Source organism: Mobula birostris, chromosome 10 (assembly GCF_030028105.1).
Source record: "Mobula birostris isolate sMobBir1 chromosome 10, sMobBir1.hap1, whole genome shotgun sequence".
In the NCBI taxonomy this organism is placed as follows: domain Eukaryota; kingdom Metazoa; phylum Chordata; class Chondrichthyes; order Myliobatiformes; family Myliobatidae; genus Mobula; species Mobula birostris.
In genome coordinates, this window is record NC_092379.1 from 113,720,369 (window position 1) to 113,745,542 (window position 25,174).

At 39.1% G+C, this 25,174-nt stretch overlaps 1 protein-coding gene across 6 annotated transcripts in view; it reads left to right on the forward strand.

The window, feature by feature from the left end:
* Nucleotides 1-25,174, forward strand: part of tenm1 (teneurin transmembrane protein 1) — an 802,783-nt gene that overhangs the window by 90,188 nt on the left and 687,421 nt on the right. For 3 of the 6 annotated variants that reach the window (XM_072271295.1, XM_072271297.1, XM_072271298.1), the window contains exons 2-3: nt 6,502-6,762; nt 11,663-11,678. In XM_072271295.1, the coding sequence (XP_072127396.1) occupies nt 6,502-6,762; nt 11,663-11,678 (277 nt within the window). Of the gene's footprint in view, nt 1-6,501; nt 6,763-11,662; nt 11,679-25,174 lie in introns of those variants that run through there. The other 3 variants (XM_072271296.1, XM_072271299.1, XM_072271300.1) reach the window with 2 other exon arrangements.

Below are 25,174 nucleotides of genomic sequence, written 5' to 3' on the forward strand. Positions count from 1 at the left end.
GGAGCTAGGGCTTTACTCTTTGGAGAGAAGGAGGATGAGAGGAGACATGATAGAGGTGTACAAGATAATAAGAGGAATAGATAGAGTGGATAGCCAGTGCCTCTTCCCCTGGGCACCACTGCTCAATACAAGAGGACATGGCTTTAAGGTAAGGGGTGGGAAGTTCAAGGGAGTATTAGAGGAAGGTTTTTTTTACTCAGAGAGTGGTTGGTACGTGGAATGCACTGCCTGAGTCAGAGGTGGAGGCAGATACACTAGTGAAATTTAAGTGACTACTAGACAGGTATATGGAGGAATTTAAGGTGGGGGGTTATATGGCAGGCAGAGTTTAAGGGTCAGCGCAACATTGTGGGCCGAAGGGTCTGTTCTGTGCTGTACTATCCTATGTTCTATTTAAATAAGACGTCAGACATCAGAATGAATACCAACAGAGCCTCACAGGAACAACTGTGCAACACCACGAGACAGTTCATCATTCTCTCCGACACAATAACCACAGCCCTCCCCACCCCCAGGGAACTTGTTGTTGCAATCCTGTTGCATTAAAGATTGATAATCTCTGCATTACCCTTTCTCAGTTCCAAGCACAGCTTGTATATTTTTACCAAGTTGTAAAATCCTTGTTTCCTACAGACTCAATCTGAACTCGGGGCTGTGCACTCCCCCTGTGTTTCCCACCAACCAGACTTAGCACATCTAGATAGACCCCCATGTCTACAAATAGGGTTCCCAACCATTTAAGATAAGTGTTTCTATTTTTTCTTACTTTAATATTTCAATATAAGTATTCTAATTAATATACCGTAAGGTAAACTTGCCTCAATGTAGACAAGAAATAATGCCCAGAACTAATCTAACAGTGGGTGGGATGAGACACCACCAAGGCTGACGGTGTGTTTGAGCCCATCCATGAACATTTAAAGGCATATCAAAAGAGAAAATCTGAACAAAAACTAAAAGTATTTGTTTTGCTTTATATTTTCAGCATTACATTATGACCCAAAGGGCCTCTACTGTGATTTACCATTCTATATTTATGAAGCTCAACAAAAGCACTCACATGCAGTCAAACACAATATCACTAAAGCTCTGTTAAATATGTTATAAAAATAGACAAAGCTTACTCTTCTCCCAAGAGCCATTTTCTCCAAATTCTTGGAATGTAAACGGCATCAGTTGTGTTGGGATCAATCCAGCACAGGCTAAACAACGGGGAAAGAACACTACAGTTGCAGTCTGGCAGACTAACTTCTACTTTGAAGAGGCCATCCTGCAACTCTTAGACTCCTCCCTTGTAAAGGACCCCACTCAGAATCATCAGGAGATTGTCTACAACATCATTATCAACGTCATCATCTCTGGAGATCTCCCATCCACTGTCACCAGTCTAATTGTTTCCTTACCCCACACACTTCTACCTCCTACCCAAGATTGATGAACCTGACTGTCCTGGTAGGCCCATTGTTTCTGCCTGCTCCTGCCCCAGTGAACTCATGTCTGCATACCTCGACTCCATTATATCCCACTTGGTTCAGTCTCTTCCCACTTACATCTACGACACATCACATGCCCTCAATCCCGTCAACAACTTTCAGTTCCCTGGATTCGATTGCCTCATTTTCATCATGGATCTCCAGTCCCTATACATGTCTATCCCCCATGAAGAAGCTTTCTGCTTCTTCCTTGACAGCAGACCCGACCAGCACCAATCATCTCTGTCTGTCAGAACTGGTCCTCACACTCAACAATTTCTTTTTGTCCCCTCCCACTTTCTCCAAACTCAAGGTGTAGCCCTGGTCACCTTCACTGGCCCCATCCACGCCTGCCTTTTCATTGACTATGTAGAACAGTCCATGCACAAAGCCTTCCCTGGTAACTATGTGCTGTTTTATGCACCCATGCTGGCCTCATTAATTTCATCAATTTTGCCTCCAATAAGCAGTTGCCCCAATTAACTGATGGCCCAATTAACCAGAATCTATTGTACTTAAAAAAGCAAAAAAAAAACAGAGTAATTATGGCATTTTTGATTACTTTGTTTCAAAGCACAGCTAAATGGCAGGGACACATTCATGTTATGTTGTAGCATTCTGAACGTTGATGGTTTGAAAATTATGAATCAGACAAAAGCTATTACACAGGACAACAATTTTTTTTCAAAGATGTTGCTTCCTCAGAGTTTTTGTTTGTTTATGATAGATTGCTTGAAGGTGAACACAAATATAATTTCAGACTACTTGTATCACGTAGGAATTTGGAGAAACAACAAATTAACTTTTATAGAATATAATGTGTTTAATTGTATCATTGTGCTGATGCTTTGCAATAGTTCAACAAAGTTAAAAATATTTTGTTAATGATTTTCATTTGTACTTGGTGTCTGAGGCTTCTCGCTTAAGTGTCCAACAATAATTTGCCAGCATTGATGGATTCCATTTGCCCTGGTATCTTTTCTCCATGATCGCAATGTCCTGGTGAAACCTTTCACCATGCTCGTCACTAACAGGACTAAGATTTGCAGGGAAGAAGTCTAAATGGGAATGCAGAAAATGAATCTTTAGTGACGTTGCATTTCATGGTTTTATATGCTTGAAGCACGCTTTCAACCAGCTGCATGTAGTTTGGTGCTCTGTAGATGCCAAGAAAAATTTCAACAATTTCCTTGAATACCTTCCATGTGATTTTCTCCGGTCCCACTAGAAATTCTTCAAATTGCCTGTCACTGATGACCCTTTTGATTTGTGGACCAACAAAAATGCTTTCCTTAATCTTGGCATCGGTTATTCTGGGAAGCATCTGTCTAAAATATCAAAATCCTTCTTAGAAATTTTTGTGCCTGGTGATGGCAAATTCCATCCTTACAGTCCTGAACCCAATAATTATTACTGAAACCTGTCCTGCCATGCAGTAGCTGCACCGCCTAAGCATGCCCAAGCATACCTGGACAAGATAGGAAACTTTCCAGCTTACATTGTAGGCAACATTTTAATTGACTTGAATAATGAATTGAAATAATAAACATAAGTTTATTATGTTGCATGATAGGGAAATTTCATGGTGATTTTCATGATCAGTATCCCAAAATTCATAAGGTATTCAGGAAGCAAAATCTGTGTTGTCCAGTGTTATTAAAATAGTGGGAGAAAAATGCTTTTCAGAAGTGTGTGATTTTTACTTACAGATGTTGTCCTGAATTTGTTTGATTGTTTTGATAAATTTATATCAAAAGGGCATATTGTCCAATGTTTATCTTCACCCTGGTGATTGCTGTCGCTATTTCAGGGATATGCAGCAGTTGTTAGCTACCTGCTTGACATGGGAAAATATAGCTGTTGCATGGCGTAGTGGCACAAAAGCAAGTTCAGGATTATGTTATATAATATGATGAATGTACATAAACAAGTTAATCATCAAGTGATAGTCTTTGTCAGAACAAGACAACATTAGTCAAAATCAATCAACTCAAATTCTTATTGACATTTAGCAGCTCTTATCCAAATTATGCTTGTTTTTACTTTAGCATTTTTCTAATTATTATAATAAATCTAATAAATCTACGTAATTTTACATAACCATCTACAATTTCAAAGTCAAGAAGCAACATCCCAAAGAAAGCTCACAGCAGGTTGGCAGCAACAGTATTACAGGCAGTCACAAGATTAGACTAATTTAGTTTCACAAGTAGGAACACGAGCAAGCTGGTCGTTTGGAAAGATGTGATCAAAGGAAGTTAATTATCTTCATTGTTGGAGCCAATAATAAGTTAAATTGTGAACTTCTTCAGTAATGGGTTGCCTGGAATAATTACAGGAAAGTAGAGTGCTATGTAAGTTTAACGTAAGCATGCTGAATTTACAGAGGCATTCCTCAGTGGTCAGTTTAGCATCAGATATCATCAACATCTCTTTCATTAACAGTCTAGATTTATATATAGGAAGTAGCAATGTACCATTTGAGGAAGATAGAAAACATGGCAGACTATTAACATCGTTCATAGTTTGGAGGATAAACTAGATAGAATGGTGACATTGGCAGAAAAATGGCAGCTGGAGCTCATGGCCAATAAATGTGAAGCACTGCTACTCAGGAAGAATTTGAAAGTAGGTATACTGTGATTAGTGATAAGATCAATTAGGTACAAATGAACTGAAAAACTTTCATCCCCATATGCACAAGTCCTTAAAATCACATAATTGCTGCAAGGCATGAAGTGTTAATTAAGCCCAATAGGCTCAGATCAGAGCAATTCCATCATTTCCTTTACAAGTCTTACTTTTCTGTTGCCCTGGAACTTACTCTTGCTGTACATATCAATTTCTCTTTGATGTATTCACCACTTCTATAAAGAGTGTTGTGATTAACAGCAACCAGCTAACCTACGAGTATATCTTTTGGATGTGGGAGGAATCTCAAGTCTCTATTGGAAACCACATTGTCATATTAAGAATAAACAAACTCCACATAAAGAGTTTCCAAAGTCAGGATCAAACCCCCAAACTTGGTAGTTGGGACACAGCAATACTATCAGCTGCTCTGGAACTGTCCACTTACCACCTGTGCTGTCCATAGCTAATTGGTACAGTGGCTAAAAAGCATATCAATTATTTGCGTCAGAACCATAGACTCATACATGGAAGTATAGAGCAACACACACAAAATACTGGAGGAACTCCGCAGACCAGGCAATATCAATGGAAAAAGTAAACAGTCGATATTTAGGGCCTGCTGAGTTCCTCCAGCATTTTGTGTGTGTTGTTTGAAATTCCAGTATCTGCAGATTTTCATATCATAGAAGTATAAAGGTCAGGTTAGAATAATATAACTCTCTGGTTAGGCCTGAATCTTAGAACTGTAGTGCATAAGACCACAAGACATAGAAGCAGAATTAGGCCATTTGGCCAACTGAGCTGGCACCATTTCATCATTGCTGGTCCAATTTGCCTCTCAGCCTCAATCTCCTGCCTTCTCCTTGTATTTATTCATGCCTTGACCAATCAAGAATCTATCAATCTCTGCCTTAAATATACATAAAGACTTGAGCTCCATGGCTGCCTGTGGCAAAGAATTCCACAGATTCACGACTCTCTGGCTAAAGAAATTCCTCCTCATCTCTGTTCTAAAAGGACACCCTTCTATTCTGAGGTTGCGTCCTCTGGTCTTAGACTCTTGCACCACAGGAAACATCCTCTCCACATTCACTCTATCAAGGCAGTTCATATTTCATATTTTAATTTTTATATAGAAATATCCTCAGAGAAACACACTCCAAGCAAAGAACTTTAAAGGGGTGCAGATGAGATCCACCAGGATGTTACGAGGGACTGGGGACTTCGTTTATTAAGACAGATGGGAAAAGTTAACATGAGGACAAAGAGGTTTAAGATGTGATTTGATAAAAATGATGAGATGAATAGATAGCACAGAGTAAAGCTATTCCCCTGGCAAATGGGTCAATATCCAGAAGTCAAAGACTTAAAATTATCATCAAAAGATCTGGAGGGGAGATGAATAAAAGTACTCCCAGTCAGGGATATGTCAAGATCAGGAATGCTTCATGACGAAAGGTGATAAAAGCTAATTCCATAAATCTTTAAAAAAATATGCTCCTGTGTATTTGCTTGAGAAACTCAAATTATGGGAGAAGTAGGTCTAAAACAAATGATTTTTCAAGGAACTAGGACGGGGCAATTGGTCTAATAATCTCCTTCTCTGTGATACATTTGTATGATTTGATGATTAACATTGGATTGATTTTAGATTCTAATCATACTTCATTGATCCCGAGGGAAATTGGTTTTCGTTACAGTTGCACTATAAATAATTAAATAGTAATAAAACCATAAATAATTAAATAGTAATATGTAAATTATGCCAGGAAATAAGTCCAGGACCAGCCTATTGGCTCAGGGTGTCCGACCCTCCAAGGGAGGAGTTGTAAAGTTTGATGGCCACAGGCAGAAACGACTTCCTATGACGCTCCATGTTGCATCTCAGTGGAAAGAGTCTCTGGCTGAATGTACTCCTGAGCCCAACCAGTACATTATGTAGTGGACAGGAGACATTGTCCAAGATGGCATGCAACTTGGAAAGCATCCTCTTTTCAGACACCACCGTGAGAGAGTCCAGTTCCATCCCCACAACATCACTGGCCTTACGAATGAGTTTGTTTATTCTGTTGGTGTCTGCTACCTTCAGCCTGCTGCCCCACCACACAACAGCAAACATGATCGCACAGGCCACCACAGACTCGTAGAACATCGTCAGCATCGTCTGGCAGATGTTGAACACCCAAAGAACATTTTTCCCATGTTTCAACAAACATGTTTTATCATTTTGAATTTTGTAATTGCCTACTTAATACGCTGCTGGTGTTATGTACTGGAATTTCTGAGAAGGCTGAAAGGCGGCCTGGCATATTGTGCTGTTAACTGCTCTTTAAATATGTTCTTTCAATAAGCTTAATGACTGACTCTGTCCCTTCTCTTTCTCTCTTTGTTTTAGCAATGGAATTCTGTGAAGCTCCACCAGTGTTGTGTGGTGGGTATCAGACAGATCTATGTGATCCTTCCCAACACGGATACCCTATAATAATGGGATCTGATGTCGATACTGAAACAGAAGGAGCTGCATCTCCAGATCATGCTTTACGATTGTGGATGCGAGAGATCAAATCTGAACATAGCTCCTGTCTGTCAAGCCGGGCAAATTCAATGCTTTCCCTCACTGACACCGAACAGGAAAGGAAGTCTGATGCAGAAAATGGTAAGGATTTAAACTAAGCATTTCTGTAAAATATTGTTGTGCAATGATGTCTTCAGCTGATGTGAAAACCAATTACAAAAGCACAGTAAAAATGAAGCTCTTTTCAGAGCTCTGTTATGGTTTTGTGTAACTTTGTAGGACAATTCATTGGACGAGGATTATATCAATTGGATTCATGTACTTACCTCACAAGTTCTCAGGATAGGATTGTGAAATAAATCTACTGATTTAAGATTGTAATTTGTGCCAACTTCATGTCTGCATCTAAAGTTTGATGCCAATGTTACATTTCTGAAATTTTGGAGAGTTCATTTACAGATATTTTACACCTCTCTAGTGTTGCCACTTCTTTTTGTCTCAGTGTAAAATATACTTTGCAAAAACAAATTTGAATCACAGGCACTGATTTGCTGTGCTTTGAATCATAGGTGAGGTGTATGAGAAATAGAAACAGTCACCATTTGTTTCAAGTGTTCAGAATTACACTTAAGAAATTATTAATGGCTTAAGCACATTTTTTTTTGTAAAAGATCGACAGTGAGTGAAGTGAATTAACTCAACCTTATTGTGTGGCTATTTGTCTTCAGCGTTTTCTCTCTGCTCCTCTTCCAAACATGACAGGGAAGACTTGAACAGTAAGAGTTTATACACGTTTCCTGGTTCTACAGAATGGGAAATTTTGAACTTTAAAGCCATGCATCTGATTATATATTGACACTTTATTTAGCAGCATTCTTGAAAACGGAACCTGTATAGATGGAAAAGTATAGAATCAAAGAACTGGTTTCTTTTGCAGATTTATTGACACAATGGCAAATTATTTTTAATTATTCTTGGAAGGGTGGCACAGTGACACAGCCGTTAAAGCCACTACCACACAGCCCCAGAAACCCAAGTCCATATTCGACCTCTGATGCTCCCTGTGTGGTGTTTGCACTTTCTCCTGTAACTGTTTTCTCCCAGTGCTATAGTTTCCTCCACATCCCAAAAATATGCAGTGAGCAGAAGTGAGTGTTAGAACCTGAGGGAGGAGCTGATGAGAATTGAGAAGAATGAAAAGACAGTATTAACATTGGTTGAGTGTAAATAGATGTTTGATCGCCATTGTGGACTTCATGATCTGAAGGGCCTGTTTCCACACTGTGATTCTCAACAATTAATATATTGAAGATAAAGTATTAACCTCTGCTTGGGATGTGACAACCTACAGATGGTAATGGGGAAATCAAATATGGACCATATAGTGTTAAGATATTAGTAAACCAGATGTTTTTATAGCAAACGGGTAATTATAAATTCACAAGTGTATCCGCTATATAATTAATCCAGATGAATTAAGTTATCTGGAATTAAATTTCCTAGCTGGAGCAGCAAAAACCGAAAAGTTAAATTCATCTGTTGGGCTTACCTATTGAGATTCTAACTTTCTGATTACAACAAGAGAGGTAATTTCAACAAAAGCTACTCACTGGAAACTGGTCAGATTAGCTAGTTTTACCTTTGGCTGATATTGGTAGAGTATGGTAGTAATGTAGTTTCATTCCTGGACTTGTCATCCATGGTTTAAACAATTAATCTTTAAACCAAATTTGAAATCCCACAACAAGAGCTAGGAAATTTAATTCCAGCTGAGTATGCCTAGATTAAAAGTATAGTGGCTACACTGCTGAATTGAAAATGTAAAGAGACAGTACACAGTTAAAGGAAATTCCCTCAACAGTATGGTTGAGCAGAGGGATCTTGGGGTCCAACTTCATAGCTCCTTGATAGTGACTACCCAGGTTGGTAAGGTGGTTCAGAAGGCAGATGGCATATTTGCCTTTATTAATCAAGGAATCTTCATCATCATGTGCCATGTCTTATGTTGTAGGCAACCCTGATTTTGGATCATGATTGTTCTTGGCGAATATTTCTACATACGTAGCTTGCCATTGCCTTTTTCTGGGCAGTGCCTTTACAAGATGGGTGACCCCAGCCATTTTCAATACTTTTCAGAGATTGTCTGCCTGGTGTCAATGGTCAAGTAACCAGGAAATGTAATATGCACCAGCTGCTCATGCGACAATCCACTACCTGCTCCCATGGCTTCATATGACTCTGATGGTTGTGGGGGGGGTGGGGGGGGGTGGGATCAGTAGAGGTGAAGGGGCTGATCAGGAGCTACACATTGCCCAAGGATAATCTGCAGGCAAGCGGAGGGAAGGAACACCTACCACATCTTTTGGTAGAGACATATCTCCACCCTGCCACCCTTAGTCAAGTCATTGTGTTTAAAAGTCAGGAAATCATGTTGCAGGTTTATAAAACTGTAGTAAGCCATATCTGGAGTATTGCAAACAGTTCTGTTCATTCCATTATGGTACTTTCTTACTGTAAAAGGGTTTGATGGGATAGAGTTTGGAAGGTTTCCTAAATCAATACATAGAGGTCCCAACTAAAGACAGTGCAATACTAGATCTCCTGTGAGGGAATAAGACAGAGCAGGTGATAGAAGTTTGTTTGGGGGAACATTTTGCCTCTAGTGATCACAATACTATTAGATTCAAGATAATTATGGAAAGGATAGTTCTGGTCCTCAGGCTGAGACTCTAAACTTTGGCAAGTGCCAATTTTAATGGATCAGAATGGATTTGGCAAGTGTGGATTGGGACAGTTTGTTTACTGACAAATATGTGCTTGATAAATGGGAAGCTTTCAAAAATAAAATTTTGAGAGAACAGAGCTTGTAGGTTCCTGTCAGAATAAAAGGCAAGGATAACAGGTTTAAGGAACTTAGGTTTTCAGGAGATTTTGAGGCTCTGGTTAAGGAGAAGAAGGAGGAAGTGCATAGCAGGCATAGGCAGGAAGGAACAAATGGGGTCCTTCAGTACAAGAAAGGCAAGTGAACATTTAAGAAGGAAATCAGGAGGGCTAAAAGAAGGTGTAATATTGTTCTAGCAGTCAAGGTGAAGGAAAATCCCAAGACCTTTTACAGATATATTAAGAGAAAAAGAATAACAAAGGACAATTTTTTCCCACTTGAAGATCAGAGTGGTCATCTATGCATGGAACCATAAGAGATAGGATGGTCTTAACTAGATGTTTTGCATCTGTATTACTCAAAAGAAGGACTTGGTGTTTAGAGAAGTGAGGCAAAACAGTAGTGATGTAATGCACTGTATACAGATTAGAGTAGGAGGTGTTTGCTGTCTTGAGGCCATTTGGGGTAAATAAATCCCCAAGGCCTGACAAGGTGTTCTGTGGACCTTGTGAAAGGCTAGTGTAGAAATTGTAAGGGCCCTAGCAAAGATATTGAAAACATCCTTAGCAATACAAGAGGTGTTGGAGGATTGGAAGATAGCTAAACTTGTTCTGATGTTTAAAAAATGCTCTAAGAGCAAGCCAGGAAATTATAAGCCTGTGAGTCTAAGATCAGTAGTGGGAACATTATTGGAGGGTATTCTAAGGGACCGGATATATAAGCATAGTACTTGCATAGACAGGGACTGATTAGGAATAGTGAAAATAGCATTGTGCGCATTCAGTCGAGTCTAACCAGTCTTATAAAGTTTTTCGAGGAAATTAAGAGAAAACAAGACAATGGATGTTGTGTACATGGGCTTTAGCAAGGCCGTGTGAGAAGTTGGTAAGGAAGATTCTGCCACTTGGCATTCAGGATGAGGTAGTAAATTGGATTAGACTTCCTGGAAGAAGCCAGAGAGCAGATAGTTCACTCTCTGACTGGGGGCCTGTGACTAATGGTGTGCTACAGGGATCAGTCCTGGGTCTGTTGATGCTTGTCGTCTACCTCAAAGATTTGAATGATAATGGAGTAAACTGGATCAGCAAATTAGCAAATGGCACCAAGATTAGTGGTGCAGTACAGAATCCGAATCAGAATCCGGTTTATTATCACCGGCATGTGACATGAAATTTGTGAGATTAGCAGCAGCAGTTCAATGCAATATATAATACAGAAGGAAAAAATAATAATAATAAATAAATAACTAAATCAATTACAGTATACAGTTTGCAGTGGGACCTGGATCAGCTGGAAAAATGGCAGGTGGAAATTAATGCAGACAAGTGTGAGGTGTTGCATTTTGGGAGGACAAACCAGGGTAAGAATTGCACAGTGAGCAGCAGGGCACTGAGCAGTACAGTAAAGGAAATACATCTGGGAATACAGATCCCTGATTCATTGAAAGTAGCTTCTCAGCTACATAAAGTTGTAAAGAGAGCTTTTGGCACGTTGGCCTTCATAAATCAAAGTTTAGAGTACAGGAGTTTGAATGTTATTTTGAAGTTGCAAAAGACATAGGTGAGGCCTAATTTGGAGTACTGTGTGCAGTTCTGGTCACCTACCTGCAGGAAATATATCAAAGTGATTGAAAGAATGAGGAGAAAATTTACAAGGATATCGATAGGTCTTGAGGACCTGAGTTATAGGGGAAGATTTAATATGTTAGGTCTTTATTTCCTAGAACATACAAGATTGAGGGGAAATTTGATGGAGGTATTCAAAATTATGTAGGGTATACATAAAGTAAATGAAAGCAGGCTTTTTCCACTGAAGTTGGTTGAGACTAGAACAAGGGGTCATAGGTTAGGTGTGAAAGAAGCAACGTTTAAGGGGCACCTGAGGGGGTTCTTCTTTATTTAGAGGTTGGTGAGAATGTGGAATAAACTGCCAGTGGAAGTATTGGATGTGGGTTCAATTTCAATATTTATGAGAAATTCTGATAGGTATGTGGATGGGAAAGGTATAGAGGGTTAGGTTCAGAGAGCAGACTATTGGGACTAGGAAGATTAATAGTTCAGCATGAACTAGATGGGCCCAAGGGTTCTTTCTGTCCTGTATTGTTCTATGACTTTAAAAATTGAGAATAGCAAATTCACAATATTTTCTTTTGGCAAGCAGGTTTCAAATTTAATCAGTAAGAATGACTGAACTAGCCACTCAATAGATCAACAGTTCTGTCATTCCATTAGTGACTTTAAGAATGTATCCTGAATTAAGGATGCATTTTTCACAATACCTTTGACAGGAGTGGCTACCCGACTTTTGATTAGTCACAGGGGGAGGGAATGAAGACCTGATTTCTCATAAAAGGCCATATTCCATCAAACGTGTAACACCACCACAATGCTGAATGAGATGGATTCTGTACTGATCAAATACTGTAGTCCAAAACTGGACATTCATGGAAAACAGTGACCCACCTAAAGTGCTTGAATTGTATTTCATTCCACCTGCAAACCTGCACAACAAAATGTCCCTCATACAGATATTGCAATCATGCACGGAGACCAAACTTGACACAATGCAGATTATATTAGAGATTTTGAATAGTGACATTAGGCACTTCTACCAAAACTATTACATAGGACCATGAGTATACTAAACAGCAAAAGCAATGTGTTGTAGGGAGAAATAGGTTGTCCCACAATTTAAAAAAAAAAGAGATCAAAACTCAATAGTTCTGTCACATCGTTTTGTGAAAAATTTTGAACACAATTAAACCAATAATGGATGAGAAGAGCTGGTGAACAGAAGAGGACTTGGAAATGGATTATCTTTTATTCATCATTGCTGAATCATCTCCCCAGAACTCACTGCCCACGAGCATTATAATTACAATGACAGTGTAGATAAAGAGTACATACTGACCATGCCAGTATAACACCCACAGAATGAACAAAAAAATCAAAAATAAAATTTATTGTGTGTTAAAATAGGAGCATACCTTTCCTACTCTTTTCCTGCTGGAATAATGAGGTTAATAGTTATTTTTTTGCATGTCAGATCAGGTACAAAAGATGCTGGATAACATCCTCCTTTAAATGTTGCAGTTGTTTTGTGATTACCAGTTTGCCAGAGCCTATTTGGAGATTATTGTAACATTCACAGCAGGCATCAGAGCCCAAATAGGTCAGTGCTTTTACTTTTATTGAAGGAAAAACTGTCCCAGGATATTTCATAAAAGTCCTTTCTTACTTGCATGCACTCCTTATTCTCCTGTCAGTCAGTAAGCTGACTGGTGAGGACTATTGCATCAGTCCCCATTCAGTATCTTTGTCATGCCTGGTACTTGGCTCTTGTTTTGTCCAGGAGTGCTTTACAGTGTTTTTGGACAGAAGACTGCTGCACAATGATCAGATGAAACCCTAAGGTTAAACTCATAGAGGACTATTGTATCCAAAATTGGGACAGATTCCCCTGCCCCCATTCCTTTTCTCTCTCTCCTCCTTGTTCCTGCCCGTATGACTGCCACCCTAAATTAAAAATGAGACTGGAGTTTTAAATTAATATCATACATGCAAATTCTTTGAGAGGAAGATTTGACCTGACTGAACTAAGATTGATATTTGTGAAATAATTGTGAAAAATATTTTAAGGCTTCCCGAGTCAGAATATATCTAATTTTTGTAATAGGCCATCTTACTTTTTATTTTAGTTACAAGAGATTTTTTTTTTCTCATCCTTGATTACCTTTAACCTGGAACAAAAAGGCAACAGTGAATGAACGAGATGATTGCAGAATAACTTGCAAATGTATAGGAAGTCATTTAAATTTGAGCTTGAACATGAGCTAAAGACTTCCAGATGAATATTTTTGGCAGATACCCTTTAGAATTCCAAGGAAAATGTCATCCTGTCATTTTCAGAGGCTGACTGATGCATTATATATTCAAAACTTCTTTTTCATATCAAGTGCTTGGAATTTGATTTCTCATCTACTTTAAGTAACTTTGTGTGATATTGTGTAGATTGACACGCTATACATAATTTCTATTTATAAAGCCACTTGTCTTTGTTAGTTAATCCCATAATGGATCCTAATGGATATAAATTATTCATAGATTTGTGTGACACCAAAATTTATATTGCAAACCCCTGTAGTACCAGATGATAATAGCTGCAAATTGTTTTAATATTTATGAAATTATAACCCTATTCAGACCTGAAACCTAAAACGTACAATGTTACTATTTAAGTATTTCATGTAGTTAAAAATTATGCCAATGCATTAAGTGGTTACTGGGGTATGAAAGTTTTATTATACCACATTAGGAGCTAATATCCTTAAGGATTCTTACTGTGAAGAGTTTGGATATCTCGATTCAATTTATAGCAATTATAAATCAAAATCAAAAAAATCATCCATAATTTAGCATCGACTTGGTACTTTCACTAAAAAAAGACCTGCGAGAAAGTGATTGTCCCCCAAATGGAGAACAAAATTTTCTAGCAGCTTTTCTGAGGTGACATGTTTTGTCAGTTGTTTGAGTGAGCATTTATTAATGATATTAGTTTTAAAGAAAAATACGGCCATCCCTCTCTTGGCATTTTACAGATGTTAAATGTATACATTTCAACTGGTCGTACAACCTCTTATAAGGCTCCTGAGCAAGGTAATCTTCATTTTCTTCTGTGGCCCCCTGAATTGAGCAAGTGCTTACTTTCAATGATTTCATTTCCCAGCTCTCTCCACTTTGATTTAGTCTGATTCTCCATGCACATCTTAAGTTTTACTTTCCACAATTACACATTGCTTTCCTTTTAAAATCAATTTCAGGATTTAGCATATTAAGCGTGGTATATCAAGTGAGAGTCCAACTTTTAAATAAGGGAGATTTTGTATGCAGTGTGGTTAATTGTTTTTCTCTACATGGCAGGGTGAGGGATGTGCCTGACGCAGACCTGTGGTGAGAAAGATGATTTTAACATGAAAGGGTACCAGTTTCCAAATAGGTCCCCTTTAAATTTCACCAAGGTAGTTCTTTCATCTATTGTGAAGACCAGATTCTAAATGTGTTATATAGCATGGTATGCCAGGACATGTGTCCAGGGACCTCATTTGTTAGTATCTTGTATGCATGGAGGATCCAGATCAACTTTGTAAAATTAAAGGTTATTACATGTGATGATTACTTAACACATTAATGTTGCATTATGTGTTAGAATTCTCTCATTAATCTATATTGAAATTAATTTGCTCATTATAGGTCCAACCTGCAATTTCCTTAACATTTTCTTATTGCAATACACTGCCAATCTGACATCATAGCAAATCTGAAAATTGTTTTTGATTCCACAGTTTAAATCATTTTTATAAATTGTGAATAATAATGATCGGGCACTGATCCTTGTAGGACTATCCTTTCTCAACTTGTTTAGATTTTTATGTGTTTTCCATATCACATTTGGCTTCCTATGCATTCTATTTACTTGTACCCTGACTCAATGTCATCCCAAGTGACAGTGCATTCATAAGCAATTGTTGATGTCAGACCATAAGACCATAAAACATAGGAGCAGAATTAGTCCTTTTGGCCTATTGAGTCTACTCTGCTATTCCATCATGGGTGATTCATTATCCTTCTCAACCTCATTATCCTGCCTTCTCCCCATAAACCTTGATACCTTGACTAACCAAAAATCAATCTATCAACCCCCACGTTGAATATACTTAATGACATGGCCTCCACAGCCATCCTTGGCAATGAATTCTGCAGATTCACCATTCTCTGGCTAAAAGAAATTCTGTTCTGAATGGATATTTCTATATTCTGAGACTGTGCCATCTGGTCCTAGACTCACCAATTATAGAAAACATCCTCTCCGTGTCCACTCTAGCTAGGTCTTTCAATATTCAATAGTTTCAATGTGATCCCCTCCCCATTCTTCTGCGAATACAGGCCCAGAACCATCAAACACTCCTAATACAATACGTTAACACTATCATTCATAGAATTATTCATGTGAACCTTCTCGGGACCCTCTCCAAATCCAACTCATTTTTTCCGGTATCTGTCCCCCACTTTTCCTTCGCTACATCGACGACTGCATTGGCACTGCTTCCTGCACGCATGCTGAGCTCGTTGACTTCAATCACTTTGCCTCCAACTTTCACCCTGCTCTCAAGTTTACCTGGTCCAATTCCGACACATCCCTCCCCTTTCTAGATCTTTCTGTCTCTTTCTCTGGAGACAGCTAATCTACTGATGTCTACTATAAGCCTACAGACTCTCACAGCTATCTGGACTATTCCTCTTCTCACCCTGTCTCTTGCAAAAATGCCATCCCCATCTCGCAATTCCTCCGTCTCCACCGCATCTGCTCTCAGGATGAGGCCTTTCATTCCAGGATGAGGGAGATGTCCTCCTTTTTTAAAGAAAGGGGCTTCCCTTCCGCCACCATCAACTCTGCTCTCAAACGCATCTCCCCCATTTCACGTACATCTGCTCTCACTTCATCCTCCCGCCACCCCACTAGGAATAGGGTTCCCCTTGTCCTCACCTACCACCCCACCAGCCTCCGGCTCCAACATATAATTCTCCGTAACTTCCGCCACCTCCAACGGGATCCCACCACTAAGCACATCTTTCCCTCCCCACCCCCGCTTTCCGCAAGGATCGCTCCCTATGCAACTCCCTTGTCCATTCGTCCCCCCCATCCCTCCCCACTGATCTACCTCCTGGCACTTATCCTTGTGAGCGGAACAAGTGCTACACATGCCCTTACACTTCCTGCCTTACCACCATTCAGGGCCCCAGACAGTCCTTCCAGGTGAGGCGACACTTCACCTGTGAGTCGGCTGGGGTGATATACTGCGTCTGATGCTCCCGATGTGGCCTTCTATATATTGGCAAGACCCAGCGCAGACTGGGAGATCATTTTGCTGAACACCTACGCTCTGTCCCCCAGAGAAAGCAGGATCTCCCAGTGGCCACACATTTTAATTCCACATCCCATTCCCATTCTGACATGTCTATCCACAGCCTCCTCTACTGTAAAGATGAAGCCATACTCAGGTTGGAGGAACAACACCTTATATTCCATCTGGGTAGCCTCCAACCTGATGGCATGAACACTGACTTCTCAAACTTCCGCTAATGCCCCACCTCCCCCTCGTGCCACATCGGTTATTTATTTATATACACATATTCTTTCTCTCTCTCTCCTTTTTGTCCCTCTGACTATACCCCTTGCCCATCCTCTGGGTTTTCCCCCCCTCCCGCTTTTCCTTCTCGCTGGGCCTTCTGTCCCATAATCCTCTCATATCCCTTTTGCCAATCGCCTGTCCAGCTCTTGGCTCCATCTCTCTCCCTCCTGTCTTCTCCTATCATTTTGGATCTCCCCCTCCTCCTCCCACTTTCAAATCTCTTACTAGCTCTTCCTTCAGTTAGTCCTGACGAAGGGTCTCGGCCCGAAACATCGACTATATCTCTTCCTAGAGATGCTGCCTGGCCTGCTGCGTTCACCAGCAACTTTGATGTGTGTTGCTCATTTTTTCTTAGATAAGGGACAGAAAACAACTCACAATACTCCAAGAGTGGTCTGACTAATGCCTTATAAATACTCAGCATTACATCCTTGCTCTTATATTCCAGTCCTCTTGAAATAAAATGTACTTGCCTTACTTACCACCAACTCAACCTGCAAGTCAACCTTTCGGGAATCCTAAACAAGGACTCTCAAGCCGCATTGCACCTCTGATTTTTGAATTTTCTCCCTGTTTAGAAAATAGTCTACACCTTTATTTATTCTATCAATTGAGCTGCAGGATTGGTGTGGTGGAGCTTAAATCTTGTGCTTCCAGTATTATTTTGGACTTATGTGAAAAAGAATCACTTGCAAACAAAGCCTAATTGTGGTTATATCCGAGTAGAAGTTAATTCCCTCTAGGCAGGAGAGAAAATTGAAAAAGTTGGGGTGGAGGATAACGTCCATGAAAACATTTGGATTAAGTTTTAAAAAGTGATTAATTTCCATAATTACATAGTGTTTAATCATTCGCATAACTTATTTATACATAAAACCATTGTGATAAAAAATGGTTTCTTATTATACTAGTTTGGTTGAGCATTTCATGAAGAAAAATAGCCTTTTAAACTTTGAAATGTTCAGTTCCTTGACAGTGTAATTGATCTTCTCTCTGGTTTGCATTATGTTCCATTGATTGCTTCCACTGGTTTCATAACTGAAATGGGCTAATTATTTTTGTTTTGATTGTGATGTTGCCTCACATGGTGATAATAAATGTAATGGCGAGCATTTAGAATATAAATCACTGTTCACCAGAGGCTACCACAAATAGCCTTCTTCTGCATTGAAGAATTTCTAGCCCTCTTTCAGCAAAGTCACAGCACTTAAAATAATTGACTATGGTTGCTACTTAAAAGAGTCAACAATCTTTAGCGTAGACCATCTTATATTTTAGCCACTGTTTATTAGCTTAGTTTACTTGAAGTTTTCTCCTGATAATCAATTTCATTTATATGGAACTGTAGTGATGAAAAGATCCATAGCTGTCTGTCTTCATTTTGTCAATCTTGCTGATATAGAAATCAAATTAACCTGTTTGCAGACAACTGGCATTTCCCTAGCATACATCGACTCACTTACAATGATTACCAGTATATTGTATTCTCTTCATTAATTATTCTCAACACAAGATTAAGAAAAATACTTGTCTGTGTTTATTTGCTTTTTAGCCTTTGACGAATGTCTTTAATTTTCATCTTATAAGTTCTCATCTTACTTTGGCGGGATAACCTACTGTTCACATACTCTCTTGTGAATAATTGGGGAAATAATCATTCATAATGCTTACAATTTTGTCTAATTTTTAATTCAAAGTCCCTTTATGTGTTCAGCACATAATCCTAATCATATTCAATTTCTGTTGGAAGTCAATACTGTACTAGATTGAGCCTCTATAAGTTAACTGGACAGGAGCATTTGAGCAGTGACAAATGTTATAAATGATTAGCTTGCAAGTAATTTCCAAAGGCGTAATCAACTCTAACATGTTAGGTTATACCAATCATTTATGGCTGAAATAGCAAACATTCATAATATAAAAGTACAAAACAGGTTTATCTACCTTCATCTGAATCACAGAATACTGCACTGTTTCAGATGGGTTGGTCTTTCAGTTCTTCAAGTTTACATTTTAGTTTAATACTAAAACCTGAATTTCTTGGATAGAGTTCATCTACCATAGAAAGTCTTTCACGACTTATAACTAAATGTGTGCACTATAAACAGTGGGACTGTCTACAATAAATACTGTGAACAGTATAATAACAAGAATTGTTTTTATATTTTGTCTCTACAGCTATGCTCTGTCTCACCTCTTTGAATTTCCCTTCAACTTGTTTTTATGTGATCTAATAGTATTTTTCTTCTCTTGGTGGGTTTTAGAGTATTTCTCTCAAATTCTAACTGGTTTACTAGGCTGGTATCATTTTCTTAAGGTATTCAGAAATGCCTTACGAATGCCTGAGTTAAGTACAATCCATGCATACAAATGAGCATATGGGAGACTGGCAGGATGCATTTGCTGGCTGCTGTAGAGCTGCAGGTATCTTCTGTTGTGTGAGAACTTGGTTTGCAGCCATATTTCAACTTGTAGACTGTTCAGGTTACAAACAGTTCATAGGAATGGAAACATTTCATAACGTGCAGAGAACCTATATATAAATTTTTCTCTCTTCTTTGAAGTTCAAGTTCTTGCTTGTGGTCTCGTATCATGCGTTTTATGTTCCAAATTTTGTTAATTTTGTAGATAATTATTCTGTACTCATAGTTATAAAGGAATGATTCATCTTTCGTATACCTTGCCATATACTACCTGGATTCATTTTCTTGCAGGCATTTAAAGGAAAATAAAGAAATGCAATAGAACAGGGGTCCCCAACCTTTTTTGCACTGCGGACCGGTTTCATATTGACAATATTCTTGCGGACCAGCCAACCCGGGCGGGGGGGGGAGTGGGCGTAGGGTTGCGAACGGACAAGAGTAGACCCAAATATGTTGTTTACACAGAGAGACTACGATGACCATGAAGCCTTGCGCGAGCACCAGTGCACATATGTGCTTTGCGTGTCCGTGCCCATTTTTTCTACAAATCGTTTTTGGCGATTCTGTACGGGGGGAGGGGGGGTGTTAATCACGACTGGAATATAGGTGATAAGTGGCTAGTACATTTAATTTCATTTCTAAAGGGGCTTATCTAACAAATTTAATATTAAACACACAGCGCATATTTTCCTCGCATGAATATAGTGATAAGTCAATTATCAGGGAAGGACAGGGGAGCTTGAAGTAAATGTTGAATGAACTTCCAGTAGAAGTGGTAGAGGCAGGTTCGATATTATTTAAAGAAAAATTGGATATGTATATGGACAGGAAAGGAATGGAGGGTTATGGACTGAGTGCAGGTCGGTGGGACTAGGTGAAGGTAAGAGTTTGGCACAGACTAGAAGGGCAGAGATCGCCTGTTTCCATGCTGTAATTGTTATATGGTTATATAAGTAAGTCAATAGCATCATAACATATTACATAATGTTTGGATATTAAACACACTGCACATGTTCCCTGTATGAACATATAAAATCATTGCAACACACCAATATCACTGAATCATTGGGAGTCCCGGGCTTGTTTCCCCGCAACAAGACGGTTCCATCGAGGGGTGACGAGAGACAGCGATACTCGAAGGAGGTTCCTTATGTCCAGTCTATTCCGTAATTTTGTTTTCATTGCATTCATCGCAGAGATATGTTGGAAATGGAAGCAACATTTTCAGTGCTTTCGTGGCTATCTCGGGATATTTAGCCTTGACTTTGATCCAGAATGCCGGCAGAGATGTTACGTCAAACATGCTTTTCAGCCCGCCGTCATTTCTAAGCTCAAGGAGTTGATCTCCTTCCTGCGCTGACATGGGTGGTGCGTGGGTAATGACCTCGCATGCGTAATGGCTCAACAGTGGCCGTGACAGGGAAGGAGGAAGGGTGCAGCTGACTCATATCGCCAAATCATACCGTTTCCTCATGGCCCGGTAATGCATGCTCTGCGGCCCGGTGGTTGGGGACCGCTGCAATAGAATTTATGAAAAACTTGAAAGAACAAAAACTGACAACCAATGTGCAAAATAAGATAAACTATGCAAATAATAAAAAGTAAATAAATAATACTGAACTGTAGTGTCCTTGAAAGTGAGGGCTCTATGAGTTGTGGAGTCAGTTCAGTATTAAAGTGAGTGAAGTTATCCTCACTGTGTGTCAAAAGTTATGAAGAGAAGGCAGAAGAATAGGGTTGAGAGGGATAATAAATCAGTCATGATGGAATAGTGGAGCAGATTTGAAGGGACAAGTAGACTAATTCTGCTCCTTGTATTCTAGTCTATGTTTTATGGTTCAGGAGTCCGATGGCTGAAGAGTTATAACTGTTCCTGAACCTGGTGGTATGGAATCAAGACAGGCGATTGGGGATGTTCACTTTGAGGAACCTGAAACCTTCAACTCTCTCAACCTCATCATCACTGATGCAGTCAGGAACATGTGTATTTCTCTCCTTTCTGAAGTTAATTGGTTTTGATGAAATTAAGGGAAGGTTTGTCTTCAGAGTAATCTGTATCCTCAGCTCCAGAGAATTCCAATGGTTTAACAACTCTCCAAGCAAAGGAAATTTTTTGCAGTTTTAAATGGCTGGTCTTATAATCATGGGAATAGGCCCTCATTTATTGACCCTGTATTTGGAGGTATCAATCTTTCAGCAATCTTCACAGAATCAGACACACTTTTAGCACACCACCTCTCATCCTTCTGAACTGCTGAGAACATGGACCCATCCAACTTAATTTTTCCTCATGGATCATGTCTCCAGCCCATAAAGTAATGCAAGGAATCTCCACTGCAATGTTTACAAGGCAGAATATTGTAATCAAAATTATGTACAATACTTTAATTGCAAAAAACAACATAATTATGGCCTTCCCAACATGTAGCCCTAGTTTCTGAAAGACCAACATACCATGTGCTTCCAAGTTGCTTGTTGAGACTGCATTTAACTATCTAACGTAGAAATTGAAGTACATAGCACTTGAATTTTATGCACAATTTTCAAATAAAAGCCACTTCATACACACTTTAATGTGATAGTACCTTTCCTGGTGAAGGTTCTGCACATGGGGAAATTGCATGTCCAGGAACTCATATTTCTCCAGCGTTATTTAAATATATGAAGATATCGTCAATGTGCACCGTGCTTCATTCTTCAGTTTTACTGATGACAAATGGCAAAACAATATACAACCCATGACCTATCTTTTTAACTCCCATTAACAAAAGGAGCAAAACTCGCAGTAATTCGGTCAAGAGGCATAAATTAAAGAGTCCTGTGCTTACCTATTGTCTACCTGTGCTTACTTGAATTCTTTCCACTTACTTACCATCCAATTGCTGGATCTCAGCGCTTATTGTATAAGTATGAAGTATAGAGTATTGCATTCTCAAATCCATGTACAGTACAAACATTCTGTGATCTCCACCTGAAAACTGAGCTCATATTTCAACAATGGGCTACGTATGGCATGGACTGAATCAATCAGGTCAAACTTGATGAAGGTGTGGCCTGAAGGCACATGCCACCCTGCACCACAGCTTTCTTCAGCTCTGTGGCAATCCTTTGTGGTGCTACAACAGAAAGAGTTATTTAATATTGTGACTTGCTTCCCATGCTTCCTTGCAGCTGCAATGTCTGCAGATAGCTGCCCTTGGGTGCTGTTCTGCTCAATACTTTAACACAGTAGTCAAACTGAAAACACGTTATTAACTGTATATTTGCCAATTTTCAGATAACGGTGGTAATCCCATTGGGAGCAATAATGAACCCCAATTACTGAACTTTTGGATACTGACACCCTCAGAACTTTCAAACCCAGATTCTTATATGTTAAATTGCATTCTATTTTCTATGTTTCCTTCTAAAGGAATAACCTCATATTTCCTTGCATTATACTCCATCGCTGGTGAACATTGATGTGGTGGTGCTCTTTCCATCATCATACCTTTGTGCTGGTCGCTTTTCAGCATATAATTCAACTCATCTGAAATATACACACTTCATTTCTCTTTCAGTGTTCCTTAGCACTCTCCCGTTCACTTTCTAACTCTCCTGTCCAATCCCATTCAATCTCAAACATTCCTCTTGTTGTAGTATTGTTGCTTTGGCACCAGACAACCAGCTATTCATTTGCATTCATAGTTTGTTAAATCAATGTGCACTCAATTAAACCTCTTAGACAGTAAGAGAATTTCTTACATTGGATATATTTCAAAACTACTTAATTGGTTCAATATCATTTTGGGACATTCAGGGGTCATTTGATATTTGACAATAACTGTCAGTGACAGGTGGTGACCAGGGTGGATTTCAGCAGTCATGTGGGTTTGTTTTAATACAAATTCCAAGGTTGAGGTCAATGTTCTGGTATTGTCAATTTGACTTTTTTGAAGAAAGTCATGATGATCCAGTAGAGAGCAATACAACCTCCTTAGCACATGCATGGCTGCACTGTAAGATGATACAGCTTGCCTTGCTGCTAATAAAATGCTTCTACTATTCCAGAGTGTAATGTATGTATCTAACTTCTGAAACTGACTTGTAATGTGGCATTTCTTCAGTTCCATTATGCAATGATGCAGCAAATAAGCCCCTCTATAATAATGTGAAGGAACTCTCGTTGAGCACTGTACAATATGTTGCCTTGGGTATGATGTCAAAAGAAAAAGGCAAGAGTAGTTTTCATTGATAAAAAGAAGGCTTATGAATATCTTTCCTTGCTTTCTCTCCTTTTCTGCCTGACTCACCTAGTGGAAAAGACTTCGCTGATAAGGAGCATAACCCCAGTATCCCCTCTCCGTAACAACTTAATATGTTTCAGCTTCTACCTTATCACAGAAGCCTGATACATTGTTCACACATACACTGCTGCGAGCATGAGCCACAGAAAACAGTAACAAAAAAGTTCCTGTCAGATTTTCTTCTTCATGTCTCAGAGATACCAAATTAAATTCTAGAGCTTTAAACATTGATTACAATATTGGGAAAAGTCTAGGCCTAAAAGGGGTATTGAGGCAGAGAGATAATCAGTTGGTCTTATTTAAGTTTATTTGCAAGTGACAAATATGTATAAGGGGAGGTAAAGTGGTGCAACAGTTAGTGCTGATTCCTCACTGCCCCAGCAGCCTGGATTCAATCCTGACCTCTGTCTTCTGTGGAACTTCTCTGTTTTTCCTTTCTCCAGCTTCCCCCACATCACAAATGCAGGCCAGTTGGCAGATTAATTGTCTGCTGGAAATAACCCCTAGTGTACACACAGAAGATCAGAGCAAGAGTGCTCTGTTGGAGAACTAGAGAGTGTTGAAGGGCACAAGAGAGCATGAATGGCAAGCAAGTATAATGAAATAAGATTAATTAGATTGGCCTGATGACGAGCATAGAATCAGTGGGCTGAATGGCCTCTTTTGTTGAAGAAAGTTTGAAAAATAAATAACCAGGCTATATGCCCGAATTCTAAAACAAATGGCTTAGGCTTAGGTCAATATGTAATTTCAGTATGTCTATTGTATACATTTTTCTAACATTAAATGTACCCATACAACCTATTAATATGTTTGTTTCCCATGATGGCAGTGCAGAATTTAAAATGGAAAACTTGTCTGAATCATGAAACCTCTGGATTGCCGTGAAGCTAATCTTTGGTTTGGCAAAACCCTTCAGGGAAGAAAACTGCTAGCTTTCCACAGCCTGGGCTCTGTAAGACTCCAGATATGGCAAGTTGATTGACGCTTCAATATTATCTCATTTCAAGGGCAACAATGGATAGATAATAAATACTGACATTGGCAAGGATGCATAAATTTAAAAAAAAACAGATTATACAATGTATCATTGCAAATTCTGTGTTAACTTACCCTGAAATTTTATGTGATTGTCAACTATCTACAGAACTATCATAATGTAACTTATTGCAACTGTGTTTTCTGTATGAAAGCTGAAGTTCATTACCTATTCAATGGAGTGGGTCTTCTGTTAAGATTTGCCTGGATCATTCAGAAGATAAGCCCTAAAATAGTCAATTCTTGAGAAGAGGCTGAAGCAACTCTCTTTCCCTCAGCTGAGTTTTGTGACCTGGGACAACTGTGCTCAAAGTCTGCTAATTTTCCAGCTCCCAGCTTCGCACCTGATTGAATTAATTAAAAAGAACAGTTTTTGTACAGTTGTCGTTTCTGAGGTCTCAGCCCAAAACATTGACTGTACTTGATTCCATTGATGCCACATGGCCTTCTGAGTTCCACCAGCATTTTGTGCATGTTGCTTGGATTTCCAGCATCTGTAGATTTTCTCTTGTCCGTGATTAGAATACTTCTTGTTTCTGGTTTTGATGTCATGCATCATATGTAAGGTAATGTGTCAATTTATCCCTGGTCATTGTGGTTCTGATGTTGCATTTGTCATACTCTAGGCCTCATTTTATGAGTCCAAATTTCAGAATGGCAACTGGGAATTTAAATTTAGTAACATGCCGACGAAAGAACATATGACCAAGGCTGTCAGATTGTTGTAATAAAAACC